The sequence below is a fragment of the Glycine soja genome, chromosome 3, assembly GCF_004193775.1.
Source record: "Glycine soja cultivar W05 chromosome 3, ASM419377v2, whole genome shotgun sequence".
NCBI lineage: Eukaryota > Viridiplantae > Streptophyta > Magnoliopsida > Fabales > Fabaceae > Glycine > Glycine soja.
This window is the reverse complement of record NC_041004.1, coordinates 32695489-32721057: the sequence shown is the minus strand read 5'-3', so window position 1 is coordinate 32721057 and position 25569 is coordinate 32695489. Positions and strand designations below refer to the sequence as shown.

General features: G+C 30.0%; 2 protein-coding genes across 2 annotated transcripts; both read right to left on the bottom strand.

Annotated features, from left to right (window-relative positions):
- Positions 1 to 3236: 3236 nt before the first annotated feature.
- LOC114405481 (uncharacterized protein At1g28695-like) lies at positions 3237 to 6498 on the bottom strand. The gene is made up of 3 exons (XM_028367991.1): positions 6307 to 6498; positions 5671 to 6066; positions 3237 to 3896 (listed from the first exon to the last, which is right to left on the bottom strand). Exons 1-3 carry the CDS (start codon positions 6451 to 6453, stop codon positions 3378 to 3380), a joined length of 1062 nt encoding a protein of 353 aa, XP_028223792.1. The 5' UTR covers positions 6454 to 6498; the 3' UTR covers positions 3237 to 3377.
- An 8248-nt stretch (positions 6499 to 14746) lies between these two features.
- LOC114406484 (uncharacterized protein At1g28695-like) lies at positions 14747 to 20001 on the bottom strand. The gene is made up of 3 exons (XM_028369186.1): positions 19692 to 20001; positions 18996 to 19391; positions 14747 to 15428 (listed from the first exon to the last, which is right to left on the bottom strand). The coding sequence occupies exons 1-3, from the start codon at positions 19836 to 19838 to the stop codon at positions 14910 to 14912; spliced, it is 1062 nt and encodes a 353-aa protein (XP_028224987.1). The 5' UTR covers positions 19839 to 20001; the 3' UTR covers positions 14747 to 14909.
- Between the last annotated feature and the right edge of the window lie 5568 nt (positions 20002 to 25569).

Here is a 25569-nt window from a genome sequence, read left to right as displayed (position 1 = left end):
AATAATAAAATGACCAAATAAATGCAACCCTGATGAATAAGTTTATATCAGGCACACACATACCAATTCCAACCTAACCACGTTAAGTTGATTGAAAAATCATTTGAAGTGCTCTCTTGAAGTTTAAGGAGGAAGGATAATTTTCCAACCAAGTTATGCAAAAATTGAATATAATAAATATTGTCAATGGCTAGAAAATAAAGATATCATTGAGACACATTAATTAATTTGAGTTACATCCATTTTTTATATGCAAAAATTGAATATAATATAATTTTTTTTACAATAAATCACGTTCTTTACTTAATCAATTAAGCTAGTTAAACTCCCTTAATAGCTTCATTGATTAAAATATTCTAATTGATTATTTATTATATATTGATTTTTCTTCTATTTCTTCGTTAACACTTCTTTTGTTACATTTATCAGTCTTTTTCATTTTTTATCTGTTATCCATTATCTCACTGACTGCCAATAAGACCAAAATTTTAAATAATATATTTTGATCTTATTACAAGTAATTTTAATCTAATAATGTATTTTTTACATGTATAAATTTTAAATAAAAATCATAGGTTTCATAAAAATTTATATATGTAAACAAATTAATATTAGATCAAAATTAATTATCACAAAATTTATTATATAAATTTACATGTGCATTAAATATATATTAGAAATTTTAGTGTTATATATAGTGATATTAATTATTTTATAATATAATTGACATATTAGCTAAGTTGATTAAAACATCCCGTACATACGGATTGTCAATTCATATATGGATTATGGGTTATGGATTACTAAACTTACGGATTATGAATCCGTAAGCTTACTCTTATGAATTACGAATTTGTATTAGTTTTACAGAAAAATAATATTGGAATTGTCCATCTTATGCTGAGTGTACTAGTCATTTGACTGATGCACAAATAGGGGTGGGTAAACGGGCCCAGGTCCATGGACTGACCCACGGGACCTGTGGTCCGCGCGGGTTACGGACCAATTTTTTTAAACGGTCTATGGTTATGTCATATTTTTGGGTTCGTCCCGTTTAACCCACGAGCTATGCGGGTTTGGCCCGCGAGTTGCCCGCAGCCCGCATTAAGTTTAATTTGTGTGATCCTGACCCAATTATATTAGGTTTGATTTTCTCTTTTTCACTTTAAACTTTTCTTTTAAAATAATAGATAAAGAAATATATTAGATACGATAAAGATATAAAGATAAAAATAAAAGATTTAAATTAAAAGATGATAAAGATAAAAAAGGATAAGATAAGAAAAATAAAATATAACAAAAATAAAAGATTAAGATAAAAAAGATAAGTGATAATGTGCTAAAAATCTTCTTTTTTGATATTTTCTCAATCTTTTTCTCTTTTAGTCTATCATTTTCATATCGGAAAGTCATAAATAATAAAAATATCATTTCTTATTATTTAAGCAAAAATAATTGTTAAATAAATATTTTTAAAGATATTTAAATATATTTTTATTATAAAAAATAGATCATATCATATTTAGCAGTTGTAGCAAGCTAAGAACATTTTTTCTCCTCACGTGTGCTTAACAAATATCGAACTAGGCTTCTTGTTGACAACATACAAGCCTTGATATATACTAAAAAGTGGTTACTAGTATTTGATATGCAGGGTAAATAATATGTAATAATTGTTGTCTTTTAATCACTTAACTTGACTTTATTCTAATATTTATTATTATTTCAAGTTTTAGGAAAAGAAGATGAAGATATGGAGATGAAGAAGACTCAAGCTATCTCAAATATGAAATCATTTAATGTTGGAGATGTTTAAATTTTATATTTTAGATTTATTACTTGGATTTTCTTTTGTTAAGACATTATTTATTTTATTGATGTAATTGACTAATTATTGAGATTTTATTTACATTTGTATTGAACTTAATTTGATTGTATTATATTTTTATTAAAATTAAAATTCTTTTAAAACTAGGCCCGTGGACCGGTTCGTTTGACCCGTGGGATCCGCGGGGCAGGGGCGGACCAATTTATTTGGTCCGTGTAAGAAGCGGAGCGGATTGACCCGGTCCGCTACTAATGTGGGCTTATGCGGGCGGGCCAGCCCGCTTACCACCCTTATGCACAAATCATTTTTTTTTATCTCTTATCTGTTTTGATTTTTTGGGCCTTAATTTCAGTCCAATAGCTTTCTTTTTCTCACGTGAAACTTAACATACAATTAAATAATAATAATAATAATAATTATAATAATAATAATTAAATAAAACATAATATGTGATATAATAAATTAATAACAAAATTTCTAAATAATATAATAATAAGAAATATACCTAACAACTAAAAAAGAATATAAAATACATATATTGTTACATAATGCAAACTATATATATGTAAAAAAAAAACTAGAAAAACTATTTATATATATGCAAACTATATATACCATGTTTGTCATTATTTATTAATTTTTTTATTTTTGATATTTTTAAAAATATTTTTTAATTATTTTTGTGCCAATATTTTTTTTATATCGTATGATCTCATAATGGAACAAGATAAGATATACAATTTGACTTATTTTATCTATTATTAATTCACCAATTTTTTATTTATAAAAAAGATATAATCAATTATGTAAAATATTGAAAACAAATTGAGAAAACAAAGTAACAAAAAAAATATTAACTTCATTTTTATAAATCTAGTTATTTATTATTTAAAACAAATCCCAAAATTTCAAACTACCCGTTATCCAATAAAACCTATTAATAAATAAGAACACATTCCAACGAATTCCCAAAAACATAAATTTGTATCAAAAACAACTTTTTTAAAATTAAAAACCAAAAATAAATTAAAACTGAAAACTCAAAACATAGATTGAGTTTAGTTTTTAATAATTTTGAAGTTAAAAATAGAAAATCACCTTGAAGTGACCTTAATTATGAGAGTAATTTTATTTGCATATGTATATTTTTAAAACACATGTAAGAAGATAAAGATTTTTTTTATCAAAAAGTATAACTCAGTTGGTTAAACATGATATTTGAGTTATCATATATCTTCAATTTCTACGGGGAAAAAAAACATACATTAAAATTTATTTATTTATTTATTAATCTCTTCATGTTTAGTGCACATGCAAAGAAAAATAACTCACATGTTTACTTTTCTAAATTAAAACAAATGTTTCTTTAAATTATATATATAAAGTCAAGAGTATCTAACTCATATGATTAAGTATGGTGCATGAGTTATTTTAAACTGTCTAATAATATCCTTGATTCTCACAAATAAAAAAAAGATTACACATATAAAATAAAAATGAGGATCATGTCGAGTATCATGATTCAATTATACAAGTATGAGTATGATGCTTAACCCTTTACTTTTACAGGTCTTCCCCAAGATTGTCGACATTGATTATGCATAGTCCAACGAGTATTTATCGTAGAATTAGCCTCCAACCTCCTAAATTGCTTCCAATCACGGAGAACTGCCTTTAAATCTACCTCCTTTGCTGTGATGCTCCTACAACAGTTGGCATGGACTGTGATGACTTCCCTAAAATCTTTGCTGTCTTGGCAAAATCCACTGAAATAAAGGGTGTTTAAAAACCTAACCCTAAGTCCCAAGTCTTTAATTATACCACTTTTAATGAGGTTAAAAAGAACATCTTGCTCTTTTTTTCCTATGGCTTTATCCTTTTGGCCATACCATGTTTCAAATAGGGAAATGGTCTTGTTGTTTGACCTAACAAAGTAAAACCCAGTGTTGATTGGATTTTTTTCTAACCAAGGATCACCAAGGTATGCATCTGTGCTGATTTGGAGGTCTTCTGTCTCATTCTTACTCAACCTTGTAAATGGGTTTCTCAACCACATTACATCAGTGTCCTATGAAAAATATGTTGCATGTGAATTAGAGGGGATAAATGTTGTAAAGTTAAATTGATGATATAATTTCATATTCAACTATTCAATTTAATTTTATATGAGAAGCGGAACTTTTTTTAGGAAGAAAAGTTTGTTTTTTACTGCTTTAGGAAGAGAAGTTGAAAATACATTTTTCAATAATTGTTGGCGTGTGTGTGTATATATATATATATATAAACATATTATGTACAACTATAATCACAAGGAAATTTAAGGATTTGAGACCTTTATCAAATATAATTAATGCTCAATAGGTTTTAAAATCAATCATGACAGGTCGTATTTAATAAAAAAAATATGCCCTTCTCTCTACCATAATAATCATATCATGCATATTACTTAATAACAGTATAAAATACAAATTTACAATTTAGTAATATGCGTAGGGTGAAAATATAAATGTCAGATTTTTGAATCTTATAATAAAGTAAACATTGAAAAGCAACTATACATCCAAATTAGTTTGTTATTTAATTAATTTTGTTACCCCATGAATTAATCAGGCAATAAATCAAACCTTCTGAAAACAAAGAATGTTACGTGTCCTATCGGGACATGGATGGTTTATCGGCCTAACTAGTAATAAATCAAACCTCGCTTACCGGATAAATCAGGCAATACTTAATGACAAAAAAATGAATATTGACAAAGGGTTTAGCGAATATAAATGTCCACCTTTACATTAAGGTAAAGTTTGACTCGTTTTTTTAGTTAAATTCAACACATTTTGTACTTGTATAAAAAAAATACATTTTGTTCTTAATATGTTTAGATTCATCCTTGTTTGGTAAAATGAAAAGAATATGAGGAAGGGAGAATATATTTGAAATTTGAATTGAAGAAAAACTATAAAGGAAATAAAAGTTTGAAATTTTGAAAATTAACTTCCTTTTTCATTTTCTTTTCAACCAAATAAAGAAAAATGTATCCTTATTCATTTTCTAAAAAAAAGGTTTGAAATTGAGTTATTTTATTCAAAATTTGACATTATAACCATTTAAAAAAAATCCTTCAACTAGTTTAATTTTAATAAATTTAAAATATAAAATTTAGATCAAATACACACTATTAGAAATAACAATATTAACGAGATTTGGGGGTAAAAAGTTAAACTATTTGAGGTTGGTTGTCAATCCAACTACTGATTCAAATTGAGGTTTATAATTTTGTAAGAGATTAATCTCTTTCTTTTACCCCCAAATCTCGTTAATATTGTTATTTTTTTGTCTTATTTAGTACTTTATTTTGTATTGTATAGGATAAACTTTTTATTTTTATATAATTAAATTTTTAATAAATAATATATAACTCATATAAATTTATAATGTATATATTATATTTAAAATTTATAATGAATAATTTAAACTGTCATATAAATTTTATCTTCACTATTAGAAATATTTTAACTTTTTTTGGAAATTTTATTTATAGATAAAGATAAAATATGATATATATGAGAAGGAACAAAATATCATATCATATATATGTATAAAGATAAAAAAAAATGATAGCTTGATATAGTTGAGGGATGTTTGTTAGTTAGTTGGCAAGTTATGTATGAAATATTATCTGTAAAAAAAAGTAATCTGTGAAACATAAGTTCAAAAAAGAGAAGAGAGAGAATAGTAAACTAATTTTAGATTGGAGCACCGATTCATATGCACTTAAACATGAGAAAGAGCAATCAACTGAAAAAAAAAATAGAAAAAAGATGGAAAAAAAGGGAATTACGTACCGTGAAAACAAAATTGTAGCCACGTTTGAGAACCTCCAAAAGGAAGAAAGTCCTTCTCCACATCATCTTGATGAAATCTTGAGACATGTATATTTTCTCACCTTTAAAATCAACCCCATCTGTTTCCAATTTGAAGCAATTCAACTTCAGAAATTGACATCGATCATAGGCTGTTTGATCAACCGCTACTAAGAGAAGGTGATCAATGAGAGACCTTGTTCCCTCTCCAAGCCAAAAACTACCAAGAAATATATCAAGCATAGTGGTGTCACTCTCTACATCTTGATCAACATAGGCCTTATTTACTACAGCAATTATCACTGTTTTGTTTCCCATGGAGGCTTTGGCCAAAGCAGTGTCAAGGCCATCTCCATTTGCTTCAATATTGGGAGTGGTCTATAATGTATGCACAAATTAGAGGAAAATTAAAATGATGAAAAATTATAGCTAAAAAGAAAAAAAAAACTCCATAAATATACTTGATACAAAATAAAATAAAAGTAATCTATGGCAATGCAACATTATTTCTCTTCTGATTATGTATATAAGGATTGGAAATTTAAACTAGATTATAAATAAAGATTTCCCATGATTTTGTTTTCATGCAAATGTAAAATATGAGTGATTTGAACTTACAAGATTTGATTGCTTGCAAAGTGGTTCCTTTACCGTCAGAACGAATTCGTTGGAGAAGGAAGAGTTCCAGTGGTACACCAAAATAATCCCAGCAAAGAGTAATATTACCATGGCCAAACTACCAAGTGTTTGTTTAGGTATATCCATGATTCTCTATCTCTATACCGTTTAATTTGTGAGGACCCTTTATACATTGAGAGGCAACTAATAACATCTAGCTAGCTACATGGTTTAGTTATTATATATATAATTTTTTTTTTCTTAAGGATGGTCAAAGCCTAACTAAAATAAAAACTGCTTTGACTAAATGGTGAGAGCATTTAACACAAAAGAATTGGACTAAAAAATTATTAAATCTTTTATTTTTCAAAATTTATTTTAAAAACATTATCATACTTTATCATTTAACTTAAAAAATTTGAAAGAAAAAAAATTTGTTTTAGTCAAACTCATTTAAGGATACTATAATAATTATAATTAAGTTAAAAAGTTTATCTCTCCTATTAAATTTTCAAACTTTCTCTTCTCTCTTCTCTCTCTAGATAGAATTAAAATTTTAATTTCTTTCTCCTCTTTCCTCATAATGTAAATATAAATGCATTATAAAAACTATATATTATAAAAATAAATGTTTTTTTCTTTCCAATTTATAGACTTTTTTAAAATTTCATTTACTTATTAAAGGAAGTAAATCAAATTAATTCAAAAATGTAGAATATGGAAATAAATGCAACTTTTTTGTTGACAACAAAATAAACGTAACTTAAACAGGTCTTTTTTATAACTTTAATTACTAAGTTTTTTATTATATTATTTTCTACACTCAAATTGTTATTGTGAAAACATTTTTAATTAATATTTGCTATATTTATATTTTTTTATTGAGAGATATATTTCTATTATATTTTCCCCTATCGTGGATATATTATATATACCAAATAAAAATTCGAAGAAAAATAAAACGCTCCAATTCACGTGATTTTTCTTTATAAAAATGGTTGATATTTGAAATTCATTTAAGTTAAAGAATTATTATTATTATTATTATTTAAATAAATCAGAACCAATTTCTCAACAACTGTTTAACTTAGATTTCATATTTTTTAAAATTATTTAGGCTTTAGGTAATTTTTAAATTTTTTTACTAACTAAAAACACTTATTTGACTGTTTTGTAAATAAATATTTTTAATAGTTTTTTTCATTTTTCAAAAGTTACTTGAAGTAACATTTTTTAAAATCCTAGCTATCAATTTTTTATATTTCTTTTTATTCTTAATATATTTATATATTTTTTTATTTTTTTAATAAACCATAATTATACTATTTTTTCATTTTATATTTTTCAACTAATAGCTAATTTTATCACATACTTATAATTTGGTATACTGACTTCTCAACTTTCAACTATTATTCTCTAACTTCTGTTATTAATTAACTTTTTGACTTTTAACCATTTTTACCAAACATAATCTTAGATTCACATTAGAAAATAGAGGAGAGATAAACTAAAATTTTAATGCTGATAAAAAAGGAGAGACGAGAGAAAGTTAATTTGAAAATTTAATGTTAGTCAAATAAGAGAGGGATTTGTTTTTTGAATTCAATTATAATTAGACTTAAATATATTTTTTCTTTAATTTAGTATTTTTTTCATTTTCATTCTTGTAAATATTTTTTTTCATTTTATTTATTGTAAAATGTATTTGATTTATTTTTATCCTTTGTTTTAGATAATATCTTTTTTAATGTGCAAAGCAATTTTTTATCATTTGAAATGTTATCTAAAGCACTTTTAAAAAAAAATTAAAACAAACATATAGACTAAAATAAAAAATATATATTTGCATAAACAGAAATAAAAAATATTAAATTACAAAATACAAAATTATTAATATAAGTATCACAATATCATTTAACAATCCAACTTAACAAGGACCCAAAATATAGACGAAAAGTTCTTAATGGACTATGACCCCTCAAAGTGTTTTTTTTACAGGAACTAAAAGTAGGAATCTTAAAAAAAAACATAATTAACTCAATATTATACATGTACATATTATATAATTATATCTTTCAATTCTTCTATTTTAGAATAAGTTTTATAAAGGAATTCTTTAAAATATTAAAAATTAATAAATTTTTTAATGAAACTCAGTCGCGGGTAAAGGAATTCTTTAATAAGTTTTATTATAAATTTTTTAATAAATTCTTCTATTTTTTAATGAAAAACTTACTGTGAAAAGAATGGGGCAAGAGCGAAATGGGGGTGAAGGTGACCACACTTGGTGCCTCAGTCGCCGGTAACTCATCTTCCACCACCGAAATCATCAGTGAAGGAAACTCTGGTTTGATCAGATGATCGAATTACTGAAGATCTGAATGTGAATGCTGAAGAATTTGAGGAGGAAAGAGATGTAGAAGTCAAAGATGCGGAAACCCTAGAATCAATTGATAATCGTCCTGTATCACCAAAAGCTGAAATCAAACCTATGGATCGACCAAAGCTATGGGTGGATGTTGTTAGTGACAATCGCAACCCTTCAAAAGGGTTATCTATTGAGTATGTTGCTCTTAATGTGGTTAATGGCAAAGTGGAGATTGAGATTGAAGAAGATGATATAGCCATTGAGATGAAGTTTTGGGAGACGACGCTAATTCTGTATGCTTTGGGTGAAGATCTTAGTATGAATGCTATGAAAAGCTACATGGTGAAGATGTGGAATTTCGTTAAACTCCCAGAGATGTATTACCATGACGATGGCTATTTCATCCTGAGATTCAATTCACATGATGGCATGGATGTTGTTTTGATGAAGGGCCCCTACACAATAAGAAATGTGCCATTGTTGCTAAAGGAGTGGAAGCCAAACTTCAACTTGCAAAGAGACATGCTGCGAACACTACCTCTTTGGGTCAAGTTGCCGAAGCTACCATTACATCTGTGGGGAGTTAAGAGTTTTAATAAGATTAGATGTGTCATAGGTGTGCCTTTGGTAACAGATGAGTGCACTGCTAGTAAAATTTGAGTGTCTTATGCTCGTATTCTTGTAGAAGTTGACATTACAAAGACCCTGGTGAAAGAAGTTACCATCAAAGACTATGAAGGTAGGAAGATATCACAGGGTGTAGAGTATGAGTGGAGGCCATTATATTGTGAGAAATGTCATAAACTGGGTCATCAATTGAAGATAAATGAGGACAAAAGAGACATTTGGACAAGGGTTAGCAAGCCAACTAGAGACAAAGGTAAGAGGAAGATTTATATTGGATCTACTTCTTATGTTAATTGTATGAATGGGTTTGAGGCACTTAGGGTTTTGAATGACTCTACGGTGGCCCCTGATAGGGGTCCATGATAATCTCATGGAATGTTAGGGGGTTAAATAAATCAGGTAAGCTTCGAGAGATTAGCTCCCGTCTCTCCAATTTAAAGCCTGATATTATGATATTACTGGAAACTAGAGTTAAGGAGACTAAGGCTAGTAGCACAAGAGAAAAGCTTAATTTGCATAACAACTATATTGATAATTATCAGTCTCATGCTAATGGTAGAATCTGGGTGTCTTGGGATGATATGAAACTGATTGTGCAGCAAATTAGTAACACAGATCAATTTATTCATTGTGGCATCTATGATAATATGGGAAAGTTCAAATACTGGCTGACTGCAATATATGCTCAAAACCAGTTAGAACACAAAAGAGTGTTATGGAAAGATCTAGAGCATTTGCATAGTACTATTCAGGGTCCATGGTGTGTCATTGGGGATTTTAACAATGTGGCCTGTGCTAATGATAGAATTGGAGGCAGGATGGTTATTGAAAATGAGTATATTGATTTACAAGAGATGATGAATGTTGCTGGCTTGAGTGAAATGGAAAGTATAGGAGATTATTTTACTTGGAGCAATAAACATTATGTGGGAACTATCTACTCTAGGATTGATAGAGTATTGGGGAATGTGCAATGGTTTCAAGACCGCTTGGATTACCACCTGAAAATTCTACCTCCTAGTGTTTTAGATCATGCTCTGTTATGTGTGAAAGGTAAGATGCAGCCCAAGAATAAAACCAGAAGATTCAAGTTTTATAATTGTATGGTTGATATGATAGGTTGTGAGGAAGTGGTTCAGAATAGTTGGAATAGGCCTATAAGAGGTACTCCTATGCATGTTCTGCGGCAGAAACTCCAAAGACTTAAACCTGAATTGGTTCAACTTGGTAAAAGCATGACAAATGCCAGACAGGAATTGGTTAAAGCCAGAAGAGATTTAGACTTAGCCCAAAATGCTATCACTCATAATAGGATGGATGACAACTTGATTGATACTGTGAAAAAATGTACTAAGAGGGTGATTAATTGGAATGAAATGGAGGGTAATATGTTAAGACAAAGAGCTAAGGTGGATTGGCTTAGAATGGGAGATGAAAATAATGCTTTTTTTCATTCTATCATCAAGGCCAAGCATCAGAATAGAAGTATGAGTATTCTACAGAAAGGTGATGGGACTATTCTTACTGAGCAAAGTGACATCCATAATGAAGTGATGGAGTTTTATAGAAAGTTAATGGGAAGTACTGCTAGTAATTTGAGGCATATTGATATCCAAGCTATGAGGGATGGTAAGCAAATTACTTTTGACCAAGGAGCTTTTCTTACTGCAACAGTTACAGAAGTTGAGATTGTTAAAGCTCTGCAGGGAATTGGTGATTTGAAAGCACCTGGCATAGATGGTTATGGGGCAAAATTCTTCAAAAATAGTTGGCATATAGTAAAGAAAGATTTTATTGCTGCAATGAATGAATTTTTCGAGAAAGGAACTTTATTAAAGGTTTTTAATAGTACTCTTGTGACACTCATTCCTAAATCTATTACTGCTAAGACTGTCAAGGATTACAGGCCTATTGCAGGTTGCTCTACTTTTTATAAAGTGATCTCAAAAATTTTGACTAGGAGGATAGGGAGTGTGATACAGGATATTGTTCATACTAGCCAAGCAGCTTTTGTGCCCGGTCAAGTCATTCACAATCATATTCTCCTTGCAACTGAGTTGATGAAGGGGTATACTAGAAAGGGTGAGACCCCTAGGTGTATGATGCAAATAGACCTCCAAAAAGCTTATGATATGGTTGACTGGGGTGCCTTGGAGGGGGTTCTTATTGAATTTGGATTGCCAAAGAAGTTTATTGGGTGGGTCATGAAAGTCATTACTACTGTGAATTACAGGTTCAACATTAATGGAGAGTTGTCTAATGTGTTTGAGGCTAAAAGAGGCATTAGGCAAGGGGACCCTATTTCCCCTTTGCTGTTTGTCCTAATGATGGAGTATTTGAATAGGATTATGGTCAAAATGCAAAGAGATCCTAACTTTAATCATCACAACCAATGTGAGCGATTGGGGATTACTCATCTGTCCTTTGCAGATGATGTTCTTCTTCTTTGTAGAGGTGATGAGAAGTCTATAGATATGATTCTAAAGGCCTTCAGTTTCTTTTCTAACTCTACTGGACTACAGATTAATCCAGCAAAGCGTAAGGTGTTTTGTGGTGGCTTGAATTATGATAGCATACAAGTTGTGAAGAATATCACAGGGTTTGAAGAGGGAACTCTGCCTGTCAAATATTTGGGGGTTCCTTTGTCTTGCATAAAACTCAATGTCCGTCATTACCTGCCTCTTGTGGAGAAGATAGTGGGGAGAATCAGACATTGGTCTTCTAAGCTGTTAGGCATAGCAGGTCGAATTCAGCTTGTGAGGAGTATTATCACTGTTATAGCTCAGTATTGGATGAGTGTTTTTCCTATGCCAAAAAAGGTTATTCAGAAAATTGATAGTATTTGTCGATCGTTTATTTGGTTTGACAGTGCAGAGGTGAAGAGGAAAAGCCCTGTGGCTTGAAAGCAGGTTTGTAAACCTACTAGATGTGGTGGTCTAAATTTGATTAATCTTGAGTTGTGGAATTTAACTATTATGCTTAAATGTTTATGGAATATCTGTTCCAAGGATGACAATCTTTGGGTAAAGTGGATCCATGCTTATTTCTTAAAGGGAAACAATGTCATGAGTGCAACTGTTAAAAGTAATAGCACATGGATACTGAAGAGTATTATGAAACAGAGGCCTCAAGTTAATAATCTGCAGCAGATTTGGATTGAAATGTTGCGTAAAAGGAAATTCTCGATGAAGCAAGTTTATATGGAATTGGTGGAGGATCATAACAGGGCTGACTGGTTTAGTTTGCTGAGATATAACAGAGCTAGACCAAGAGCCAATGTCACTTTGTGGCTTGCTTGTCAAAACCGGTTGGCCACGAAGACTAGATTGAAAAACATGAATCTGATTCAATGTAGTTTGTGCAGTCTTTGTAAAGAACAAGATGAGGACTTGGATCACTTGATGTTTAGCTGTAGAGTCACAAAAGCTATTTGGTTGGAGGTCCTCAAATGGATATTGATCACACACCTCAAATGTGGAGGGATGAAGTTAGATGGGTTATGCAATATACGAAAGGAAAAGGATGGAAAAGGGAAATTCTGAAAATTAGCTTTTTCAGAGGTTGTTTATGACATATGGATCTATAGAAATAGTGTTGTTTTTGAAAATGATAGTGTAAATATGAGTATAGCTAAAAGTATCATTGATACAATAGTGCATAGAGGGTGACATTATGCCAAGTATAGGGCTCATATAGCAACAATGTTAATATAAGTTTGTTTTGTCTTTTGTCGATTTAGTGAGCTGGATCGTTTGCGATCGCTTTGTACTTCATTGAATTTTTTGAGATATATATATATATATATATATATATATTCTTTTATTTAAAAAAAATAAATTTTTTAATGTTGTAAAATATAAATTATATTTATTAAATTTAACAAATATACTATATTTGAAAACACATCAAAGCAAAGTACAAAACTATAATAAGCATTACAAATTTAAAAATTGGTCTATGAACCCATACCAATGCCGGATGCGGATCCTCTCCAGCCAAACTCCTCTCCATCTCTCTCCTGCAGCCTTACAGCCCGTTGGATTAATCTCATGATTAAAGAAATATACTTTACTTGAGTTACTTCTCTCTTATAAGCTCGTTTCAAAGTAAATGTTCTGGGTGTTATTTTGTGCTTTGTTGTGTATTGTTTGAATCGACTTTTTTTTTTTTTTTTTATATCCTATACTAACCATTGATTTTCAATATCACATTAAAAATATAAAATAATTATTTTAAAAATATAAAAACACACACACACATATATATATATATATATATATATATTAAATATTTTAAATTATTACAATAGGAAAATCATATTTTATGTATAAAAATAGTAAAATTAATTAATAAACTATATTTTTAATTTGAAAAATTAAATAATTATTAATTAAATAAAACATCCAATTAATACAATTTATTATTTTTACCTTTTTAAAATTTATGCAAATAAAAGAAGGCATTTTTTCAATTTATATTATTTTATTTGTCTAAATAATTTATTTTTAACTCTTTTTATTTTTCCTCTCTTATTTATTTTTTTATTCAAAAGGTGTTAAAGAGAGCCGTATTTTTTTTTTTTAAAAAAGGACTAAAATTTAAGGTAAATTTTCTAAATAATCTAGTCTGACATATTTTAAAAAAATAATGTTTTGATATAATTATCAACCACTTAAAATTATTGTGGCATGAGTTTTAAAATAATTATTAAGAATTCAATAAGTTGTCACAAATAACTATTTATGATGGGAGATTAGTATAATTCTCACACTATTATTGTATTTAAATTTAAACCCAATTAAATAGTGAATATTAAGTTTCAGACTTATAAGGTCTTAATTATATGTTTTCTTTATTATTATTTTTATATAACTAAATACTTTTTATTTATTCAAATTAAAAATATGTTTTAGTAATTATTACTTTTTTCATTTTCAATATATTATTTATAAAATATAGATTTTTTCCATTATAATAGTTTAAAAATGTATAGTATATTTATAAAAAAAGGATTTTATAATACGACAATTAAAATCAACGGTAAGTTTAAGATGATAAGAAAATTCATCCATCGCACTTAAAGAAAGAAGCATTTTTTTTTTTAACCATGGAATTCATCCAACGCACAACGATGCTGCAGGAGAGCAATCTAGCAGGAGAGGATCCGCATCCTACCAATGCCAAGCCAGCCAGAACCAGCTTAAACCAAAGACCTATTTGAAAAGAAATTGGCCAATTTCATGCAAACAACAACCCACAATTGGCCAAATCCTGGTGTTTTTGTTTAATTTGCAGGACCTGGTTGCTTGAACATGGTTTTTGACAACTTCTGCACAATTGCCATTACTTACAAAGGACTGTCAAATTATGTTTACGAGTTTATGAATCATTTTTTAGCAATTAAAATCAATTTTATTTGCAAAAAAGTATAATTCTCACAACACATCAACATAAATATTTTTCTATTCATTTATTAATATCTTCACAATAGTGCACAAAAAAAAAGCTCAAATGTTCACTTTTCAAAATTAAAGCATATGCCCGTTTAGACTACATAAAAAAAATGTGGGTCATGTTGGATAATATATCATTCAACTCGATATGATGCTTAGCTGTTTGTTTTGATAGGTCTTCCCCAAGATTGCCAACACCAATTGTGCTTAGTCCATTGGGGATTTACTGTGGAGTTGGCCTCCAACTTCTTAAATTTCTTCCAATCACGTAGGGCTACCTTCATATCTGCCACCTTTGCAGTGATGCTCCTACAACAATTGGCATGGATTGTGACGACTGCCCTAAAATCCTTGCTATCTTGGCAAAATCCACTAAAATAAAGGGTGTCCAAAAACCTAACCCTAAGTCCCAAGTGTTCAACTATGCCACTTCTAATGAGGTCAAGAAGCACATCTTGCTCTTTTTTTCCTGTCGCATTGTCCTTTTGGCCATACCATGTTTCAAATAAAGAGATGGTCTTGTTGTTTGACCTAACAAAGTAAAATCCAGTGTTGATCGGATGTTTTTCTGACCAAGGATTACCAAGATACGAGTCTGTGCTAATTTGGAAGTCTTCTGTCTCATTCTTGCTCAATCTTATAAATGGATTTCTTAGCCACATTACATCAGTGTCCTGTGAAAAAAAGATGTTGTATAAATGAAAAAGTTGAAAAAGTGAAATCAATATAATTTTTCATTCAACTATTTGATTATTTTATATGAGAAGTTGAAGTAAAATTCGTGCAACAATAATATTTTTTCATTATTAACATATATTTGGTGCAGTTACAATTAAAAGGAAATATAAGGATTTAGGAGCTTTCTTGTTTATTAATCTTATGAAATATAATTAGTGCTTAATGATACTTACAATCAATCATAATGTGTTGCAGTAAAAAAAATAATCATAATGTATTATTTGATAAAAAATTGTGTCTTTCTCTCTCCAACATAGCCATATCATGTTAATCCGGAATACTAGAAAATACAAATTGACAATGAATATTATGCGCAGGGTGAAAATATAGATTATAAATTTGAATCTTATATAAAGTAAAATTTGGAAAGCAAGTATAAGTAAGTGCAAAATGGTTTGTTATTAAATTAATTTTGTTATAATTTTTTGGGTTATATAGTTCATACGTTTTTATTCCTTTTTTACGTTTTGTCTTTATGTCTAATTCATTTTGCTGATTTTAGTATGAGTGTCACCAAACAAAGTTTAGGTCTACCACAAAATTAATACAATATGTCAATGGAGACGAAGGAGCATTACTTGACATCCAATAGGGAACGTCTCTTTATATGATGAAGTGAAGGAAATTAAAAGAAAGAGATTAAGGTCTCCTTACCATACAAGAATTACTCATAAAAGAAAGTGGAGAACTTGTATATATTCATCTCCTCAATTATTATTATTATTATTATTATTATTATTATTATTATTATTATTATATCATAAAATGGGGAAAAGACCAAGGTGAAATATTAGAATTGCACACAAAATATTTAAGTCGAAATTTTATTTTGAATCTAACTAGTATTCTTTTTAAGTTAAAATTTAATTTTCATCTCTATTTGACTTAAACCTCATTTTAGTTCTTTTTTTTTTAATTGAGACATTTTATCATTTATTTTTAAAAAATTTATAATTTTAGTCTTTTAGTTTTTAACTTGACATTTCGTCTTTTACTTTTAAAAAATTTATAATTTTAGTTTTCTTGATCAAAGTTAGACTTCTTGATTATATATGTTTTTTTTAATAAATTAAATTTATTAACAATTAAATAATTTTAAAAAAACATTTGATAAACAAGCATGTCAATTAATATTTTCAAGAGTAAATAGATCAAGATTTAAAATTAACCACAAATTAAAATTATAAAATTTTCAAAAATGAAAATAAAATGTCTCGATTATAAAAAGAAAAGACTAAAATCACAAATTTTTATAAGTGAGGAGTGAAACATCTCAATTAAAAAAATGAAAAGACTAAAAACACATATTTTTAAAAATAAGAGGATAAAAGTTATATTTTAGTCTTCTTTTTAATACTTGTAATAAAATCTTTAATTTAATTAAATAATATCACAAACATAGTTTTATTTTAAATTTCTCAAACTTCACGAATCTTTATGTTTCATTTTTTTAATCTTTTTTATTTTCGAGTCATTATCCCTCCATCACCAAAATTATGATTCCCTATTGCAATTTTTTTATGAAGTGCAATTATCTTTTCTGAATACAAAAAAAGGCGTTTTTAATTAACGCCTAGCCATTTTGCACATATTTGAATAATAGGATGATTATAAATTTTAAGGTCAACTTTGAATAAAAACAAAACTCATGGTAATTAGTACCCCAAAACTAAGCAATGTTTACCCTAGAACACTACAAATTTTGTTTTTTCTTTTTCATATTTCACGTCATTGACGAATGATCATTTTTTAAATTCAAAGCACATGCTTTTATGCAGAACCTACCTCATTTTCTGCCCGCCATTTCTGAATTCTGCTTAATTAGCCCTTGAAAGAAAAAATACACCCATTACCCTTCTTGGCTGCCAGCACTCTGCATGTTGTCTACTATATACGTTACCCCAAGACCACGTGCTACGAAATAATTGAAATAAGAAACGTATCATGACCTAGAGCTTCAACCTCAAGGCACACAACTTTCTAACTGAAGTTTGGCATGTTCATAATGATATTTAAACTTTTTTTTTTATAAGTTTGGCATGTCCACGGTGGAAAAAGTTTCAAAGCTTGTAATTTATAAAAAATAGTGCATGGTTAAATTAGTTAATTATACAAGTAAAATTGAGTCTAGAATCTAGATAGGTTATTTTAAAATTAAGTAATTTAATATTTCCTATGGATCATATATATTATATGTCATTTAAAAAAATTAACAAAATATTAATTACTTTTCAACAATATCTTCAATTTTATTATGGTAATTATTTTAATTAATAATTTTTTTAACAATTTGCATATTATTTTAAAAGATAAATATTTTTTTTTACAATAGTCGCATTCAGGATTTTAACATATAAACATGATGATAAGATGGATTGATGTCGAAAAAAATAATATGAGATGGAAGAAAGATTAAATCTTAGATGAATAAACATACAATTCCCATGACTACATCCTACCACACAAATCAAAAAAGAGAATGAAAGGAAGAAAAAAAATTGAAAAACTCTTTAGTTTGGAATATTATTATTCAATAATTATGAAAATTAATGAAATTCAAACTATTTTTACTTTAATATTTTGTTGTTTGAATTTCTCGTGCTGTTCTTTCAAAAATAACAAAATAAGATAAAAATTTTATATTTTTTTATTAAATTAGAAAAAAAAAGAATAAGCAACATTTTATCAAATTAAACACTTTGGATATCTAAAACCCAACTCCATTGACATTGTACATTTAAACTAGTTTTGAAAAATTAGCAAGCTGATAAACACTCTTAATCCATAATCATTATAATAATAATCTAGAAAGTTTTAAATATTTTGTACTTTTTTTAAAAAAATCAATATTATCCTTATCTTTTCATTTAGCTAGAATTAATTCCATTATATAACGATAAATCATTATCCTAATTGATTCTTATCTCTTTACCACTCTACCAGATCAGATCGATATCCCAACTGCATATCTGTAAATCTGGATAACAACCAGAGAGAAACTACAAACATATTGCTCAAAGCTGAAAGCGCGTAACTAAGTCAGTTTCTCAATATGAGTACAATAAATTCTCTTTTCAGCACATTTATGAGCATGTTACTTGCACCAAAACTTCATACGAAAAGGGGTGACGTATATCGACTTATTTGGTAACAAACCAAACCTTGCTTAATGGATGAATTAGGTAAATAAGTAATGCAAAAACAACCAAATATTGACATGGGGTTTAGCAAATAAATGTTATTCTATTTCTAATGATCTTCCACGGCACGTCTCCCTTTAAATTTATATTAAGGTAGTATTTTTTTTGGGCACATAATTAAGGTAGTAGTATTTGACTTAAACTAGGCTTCACCAAAAAAAAAAAATTGACTTAAAATAGAGAAGAAAACAAATTAAGAATGCAAGCTAGTTTTAGACCACTTTTTCAATTCTATGCACTTAAACATGAGAAAGACCAATAAATAAAAACAAATAAAAGATGGAAAAGATGAGAATTACGTACCGTGAAAACAAAATTGTAGCCACGTTTGAGAACTTCCAAGAGGAATTGAGTTCTTCTCCACATCATCTTGATGAAATCTTGAGACATGTATATTTTCTCACCTTCAAAACCAACACCATCCGTTTCTAATCTGAAGCAATTCAACCTCAAAAATTGGCATCGATTATAGGCCGTTTGATCAACCGCAACTATGAGGAGGTGATCAATGAGAGACCTTGTTCCTTCTCCAAGCCAAAAACTACCAAGAAATATATCAAGCATGGTGGTGTCACTCTCTACATCTTGCTCTACATATGCCTTGTTTACTATAGCAATTATCACCGTTTTGTTTCCCATTGAGGCTTTGGCCAAAGCATAGTCAAGGCTATCTCCATATGCTTCAACATTGGTGGTGGTCTACAATGTATGCACAAATTAAAGGAAAATTAAAATGATGAAAAATTATATAAAAAAATACCCCATTTATATGCTTGATACTGAAAAATAAAATCATCCATGGGATTAATGCATCATTACTCTTTTGATTATATATAGAATTGAAATTAAACTTCAGCCGGATTATAAAGAACAATATAATACTCAGGAGTTAGCAGACACTCATAGTTTCTGATTAAAAAATATATAAAAAAAATTATAATATACATGATTTGTTTTGATGCAAAATTACATAGAATATGGGTGATTGAATTAACTTACAGAATTTGATTGCTCGCATAGTGGTTCCTTCTGGGATAGCACTAATTCATTGGAGAAAGAGGTGGACCAGTTGTACAGCAAAATAACCCCAGCAAAGAGTAGTGTTACCACTGCGAAACTCCCAAGTGTTTGTTTAGGGTTATCCATGATTCTCTATCTCTAGCTATGCCTTTTTTGTGAGAACACAAAACTAAAATTGAGAGTCCTATTATTAATATATATTGGTGCTTTCTTGGAGGGAGGTTAAAGGTATGGCTATATTAAAATGGTCATATTATTTAGTGAGGCGGGGAGAAGTATTATTATTTTTGTTCGATGGTTTAAGAATGAATGGTCATAGACTCAAATGAAGATAAAAGAAATATATGGTGTGCATTGTGTGTTGGAAGCGCACGTGCATTGTGTGTTCGAAGCAGAGGTTCACCTCCACGTCCTTTCTTTTATCTTATTTTATTATTTTGGAAAATTTAATTATTTGTGAATCTGGTCCATTTTTCATCCACATTCAATCCATATATTTGCAACCACCTTCTATAACAAATCACGTACCCATCATTTATCTCACGTACTATTTTATATTTGGTATCAAAGTCTATTTATTTGTACCTCTGTCTTGCTTATTGGATCGTTCCTATACGGAGTTTATTTTTTGAGTATATGGATATTATGTTTTAAGCCTCCTTAATTTAAAATAACATCAAAATTAGGAATGATATGAGTTTTCTATGATTTAAAACGTATTTTTGGATGTCTAAAATGCATATAATGATGTAGGTTTTTCAAAATTGAGGTAATAATTATTGTTATGACCCCTGTTGGAGGTTGAAGACGAAGTTTTGCGGGTTTTGTTTACTGTCTTGGAATTGTTAATCTACATTTTAAACTAACAACATTAAACAAAGTGTGACTTGATCCAGTGGTAATTGTGGTTTATATGAAAAGACTCCCTTTGCCGCTAAGCTGTTGCATTATATTTGTTTATTAGGTGCAGTTCATTTATATTTATAACTTCTGAAGGATAAATCATTTATGCACAAACAGTTTAAAATTGTGTGTCTCTAAGTTATGCTGAACATGCAATATTATATTAAATACTAGTATGCATTGGATTTGATCCTTTAAAGTTTATTACATGTTGAATGGATATACGTACAATGTTATTTTGAATTGGTATACATGTAATTTTTATGATTCAATATTGAGCACGTTTGCATTATTAAGTATGTTTATGCAAGGATTATTTTTGAATGTTAAGTGATTAATATAATTTTATTAAATTAGAGAATAGCCACAACATCTTTAATTGAGAAAAATTATATGTTAAATTTGTAATCACATTAGAAATATTAATTGTGATTAATCATATGTAATGTGATGAAATCTACCCACAGGAATTTTGTTATATTTGTATGATTAATTAGGATAAAATATTAAATTATATTTCTTAATTTACCCACAGGAATTAAGGAAAAGAACATGATTTAATAGTTTTATCATAAAGTTGCATGATGAATCTAATTGAGTAGGACTTTAGCCCACAGGCAAGTTTTGTGTCACTAGATTCATATATTGAGACATGATTTGCATTGGCAAAACATGACATTTGTTTAGTCTCAAATTTTCTTAATGAGCATGTGTGTTTGTTTGCAGTTTCACAATCTATGAATATTTCTTGTGACCTTCCCATTTTGAAAAGGTGATAATTATAAGGTTTGGAAGGAAAGAGTTCTCCTTCATTTGGGCTGGATGGATATTGACTATGCTATAAGGAAGGATGAGCCACCAACTATTACTGAAACTAGCGAACCTGATGCTGTTGATCTTTATGAAAAGTGGGAGAGATCTAATCGTCTCTCCGTTATGTTCATAAAAACCAACATATCCGCTAGTATCCGGGGTTCAGTTGACCAGCATGATAAGGTCAGAGATCTATTGAAAGCCATTGATGAACAGTTTACAACCTCTGAGAAGTCGCTTGCTAGCACACTCATTATGCAATTCTCTTCCATTAAGCTTACTGGAACGAGGGGTGTGTGTGAACATATCATGCGCTTAAGGGACATAGTGGCTCAATTAAAAACCCTGGAAGTTACCATGTCTGAATCCTTCTTGGTACATTTCATTTTGTGCACCCTACCTTAACAGTATACACCCTTCAAAATCTCCTACAACACACATAAGGATAAATGATCTATTAATGAATTGATGACCATGTGTGTTCAAGAAGAGGAAAGATTGATAATGGAAGAGGGTGAGAAGGTAAATTTGATTACTTCTACTTCTGGAAAGGATAGGAAGAAGTCTGTAGGCACCAATAAAGGAAAGATTCCGACTCAACCAACAATTAAAAAGGAGTCAAAGTGTTTCTTCTGTAAAAAGAAAGGACACATGAAGAAGGACTGCCCCAAATTTAAAAGTTGGTTTGAGAAGAAAGGTACACCATTCACTTTCGTTTGTTATGAATCTAATATGATTAATGTGAATCATAATACATGGTGGATTGACTCTGGTTCTACAATCCATGTTTCTAATACATTGCAGGGTATGGAAAGCCTAAGGAAGCCAGTGGAAAGTGAGCAGTGCATCTACTCAGGGAGTAGGATGAGCTCGCATGTAGAGGCCATTGGAACGTGCGTCTTAGTTTTAAGTAGTGGCTTTAAATTACATTTGGAGAAAGTTTTTTATGTTCCTAGTTTCTGTAAAAACTTAATTTCTGTTTCTAAACTTGCACCTTTGGGATTTTATTTTAATTTTACAGACTTTGGTTTTAATTTACTAAATAAATCTGAAATTATTGGTTGTGGTCAATTGGTTGATGGTCTTTATTCGATTGAATTGAAAAACGACGCTACTTCTATGCACGTTTCTGTTGGGTTAAAATGATGTATTATGAATGAAGAATCCTCTATGTTGTGGCACCGAAGATTAGGACATATCTCTATTGAGAGAATCAAGCGATTAGTAAATGAAGGAGTACTTAGTACTTTGAATTTCGCTGATTTTGAGACTTGTGTAGATTGCATTAAGGGTAAGCAAACTAACAAGTCTAAAATGGGTGCAAAGAGGAGTTCTAATTTATTAGAAATCATACATACAGACATATGTTGTCCAGACATGGATGCAAATAGTCCGAAATACTTCATAACCTTTATAGATGATTATTCACGATATATGTATCTCTACTTACTTCATTCTAAGAATGAAGCTTTAGATGCCTTTAAGTTTTTAAGGCTGAAGTTGAGAAACAATGTGGAAAACAAATTAAGATTGTGAGATCAGATAGAGGTGGGGAGTACTATGGTAGATACACAGAGGATGGACAAGCACCAGGTTCATTTGCGAAATTTCTTCAAGAACATGAGATTGTTGCCCAATACACTATGCCTGGTTCTCCGGATCAGAATGGTATGACAGAACGAAGAAATCGAACCTTATTAGACATAGTGAGAAGCATGAGGAGTAATGTAAAGCTTCCTCAATTTTTGTGGATTGATGCTCTTAAGACGGTTGCGTATATATTAAACTGAGTTCCAACCAAGGCTGTCTCAAAGACACCTTTTGAGTTATTCAAGGGTTGGAAACCAAGTTTGCGACATATACGCGTTTGGGGATGCCCGTCTGAAGTAAGAATTTATAATCCACAAGAAAAGAAACTAGACCCTAAGACTATTACTGGGTATTTCATTGGATATACTGAAAGGTCTAAAGGGTATAGGTTCTATTGTCCATCCCACAACACTAGGATTGTGGAATCAAGGAATGCAAAGTTTCTTGAAAATGACTTGATCAGTGGGAGTGATCAATTTCAGAACATTTCTTCTAAAAGGGATCACTATGAAGCTGAATCTTCTGGGACAAGTAATAGGTTGGTAGTCATTCCCACCCCTCAAGTTAAAATGGGTGTTAGACAACCAGTGATTGAAGTTCCACAAGCTGTTGAAAGTGATCATGTAGATCAAGTTGTTTGTGATGAACAACATGATGATATTGAACAAACTGATGAAGAACCAGTTGAACAAGTTCCTCAGCAAGATGACCAAACAACATTAAGAAGATCTACTAGAGTAAAAAAGACAGCAATTCCTAGTGATTATGTAGTGTACCTACAAGAATCAGACTACAACATTGGAGCCGAAAATGATCCTGAGACGTTTTCACAAGCCATGAGTTCTAAGGAATCAAATTTGTGGTATAATGCTATGAGGGATGAGATGGATTCTATGGCATCTAACCAAGTTTGGGATCTCGTTGAGTTGCCTGTTGGTGTAAAAGCCATCGGATGTAGATGGGTCTTCAAAACAAAGAAAGACTCAGAAGGCAACATTGAGAGACATAAGGCAAGACTTGTTGCTAAAGGATTCACTCAAAGAGAAGGAATCGATTACAGAGAGACCTTTTCCCCTGTATCTAAGAAAGACTCTCTTCGAGTAATTTTGGCATTAGTAGCTCATTTTGATCTTGAGCTACATCAAATGGATGTGAAAACGGCGTTCCTGAATGGTGATCTAGAAGAAGAGGTTTACATTAAACAACCTGAGGGATTCTTATCTAGTGTTGGTGAGCACTTAGTCTGCAAGCTTAATAAGTCCATCTATGGATTGAAACAAGCCTCCCGCCAGTGGTATTTAAAATTTCATGAGGTCATTTCTTCATTCAACTTTGAAGAGAATGTCATGGATCACTGTATATACCAGAAGGTCAGTGGGAGTAAGATTTGTTTCCTTGTATTATACGTAGATGATATTCTGCTTGCGACTAATGATAAGGGTATGCTATATGAGGTGAATCAATTTCTCTCAAAGAACTTTGATATGAAGGATATAGGAGAGGCATCTTATGTCATAGGCATAAAGATCCATAGAGAAAGATCTCGAGGCATTTTAGGCTTGTCTCAAGAAACCTATATCAACAAAGTTTTAGAAAGATTTAATATGAAAGATTGTTCACCAAGTGTAGCTCCCATTGTGAAGGGTGACAAAATTTCTTTGAGTCAATGCCCCAAAAATGATTTTGAGCGGGAACACATGAAAAATATTCCATATGCTTCAGCAGTTGGAAGCCTTATGTATGCTCAGGTTTGCACTAGACCTGATATTGCATTCACTGTTGGAGTCTTGGGAAGATATCAAAGTAATCCAGGTATTGACCACTGGAAAGCTGCAAAGAAAGTGATAAGATATCTTCAAGGAACAAAAGATTACATGCTCATGTACAGACAAACTGATTGTCTGGAAGTGATTGGCTACTCCGACTCAGACTTTGCTAGTTGCGTTGATTCACGAAGATCAACATCTGGTTATATTTTTATGTTAGCCAGTGGAGCTGTATCTTGGAGAAGTGCCAAACAAACCTTGACTGCTACTTCCACTATGGAGGCTGAGTTCGTTTCTTGTTTTGAGGCTACCTCGCATGGTGTATGGTTGAAGAGTTTCATATCTGGCCTTAGAGTTGTGGACTCTATTTCTAGGCCATTAAAGTTGTATTGTGACAACTTTGCTGCGGTGTTTATGGCTAAAAATAACAAAAGTGGAAGTCGAAGTAAGCACATCGACATTAAGTACTTAGCCATAAGAGAACGTGTTAAAGAAAAGAAAGTGGTCATTGAACACGTCAACACTGAGTTGATGATTGCTTATCCTTTAACTAAAGGCATGCCACCAAAGAATTTTAAGGACCATGTAGTACGAATAGGACTTGGTTCCCTGATGTAATTTTATTGTACGTACATTTGTTATTTTCAATGAAACTCTTATTCAGTTAGATATTTTCTCATATGGTTTTGTGCACATATTTATTTATTTCGAGAAAAAATCATTCGGTTTAGATATAGAATAAACATATGGTTTATTCATTAAGTTGAGAGCTAGTGTTGAGAGAC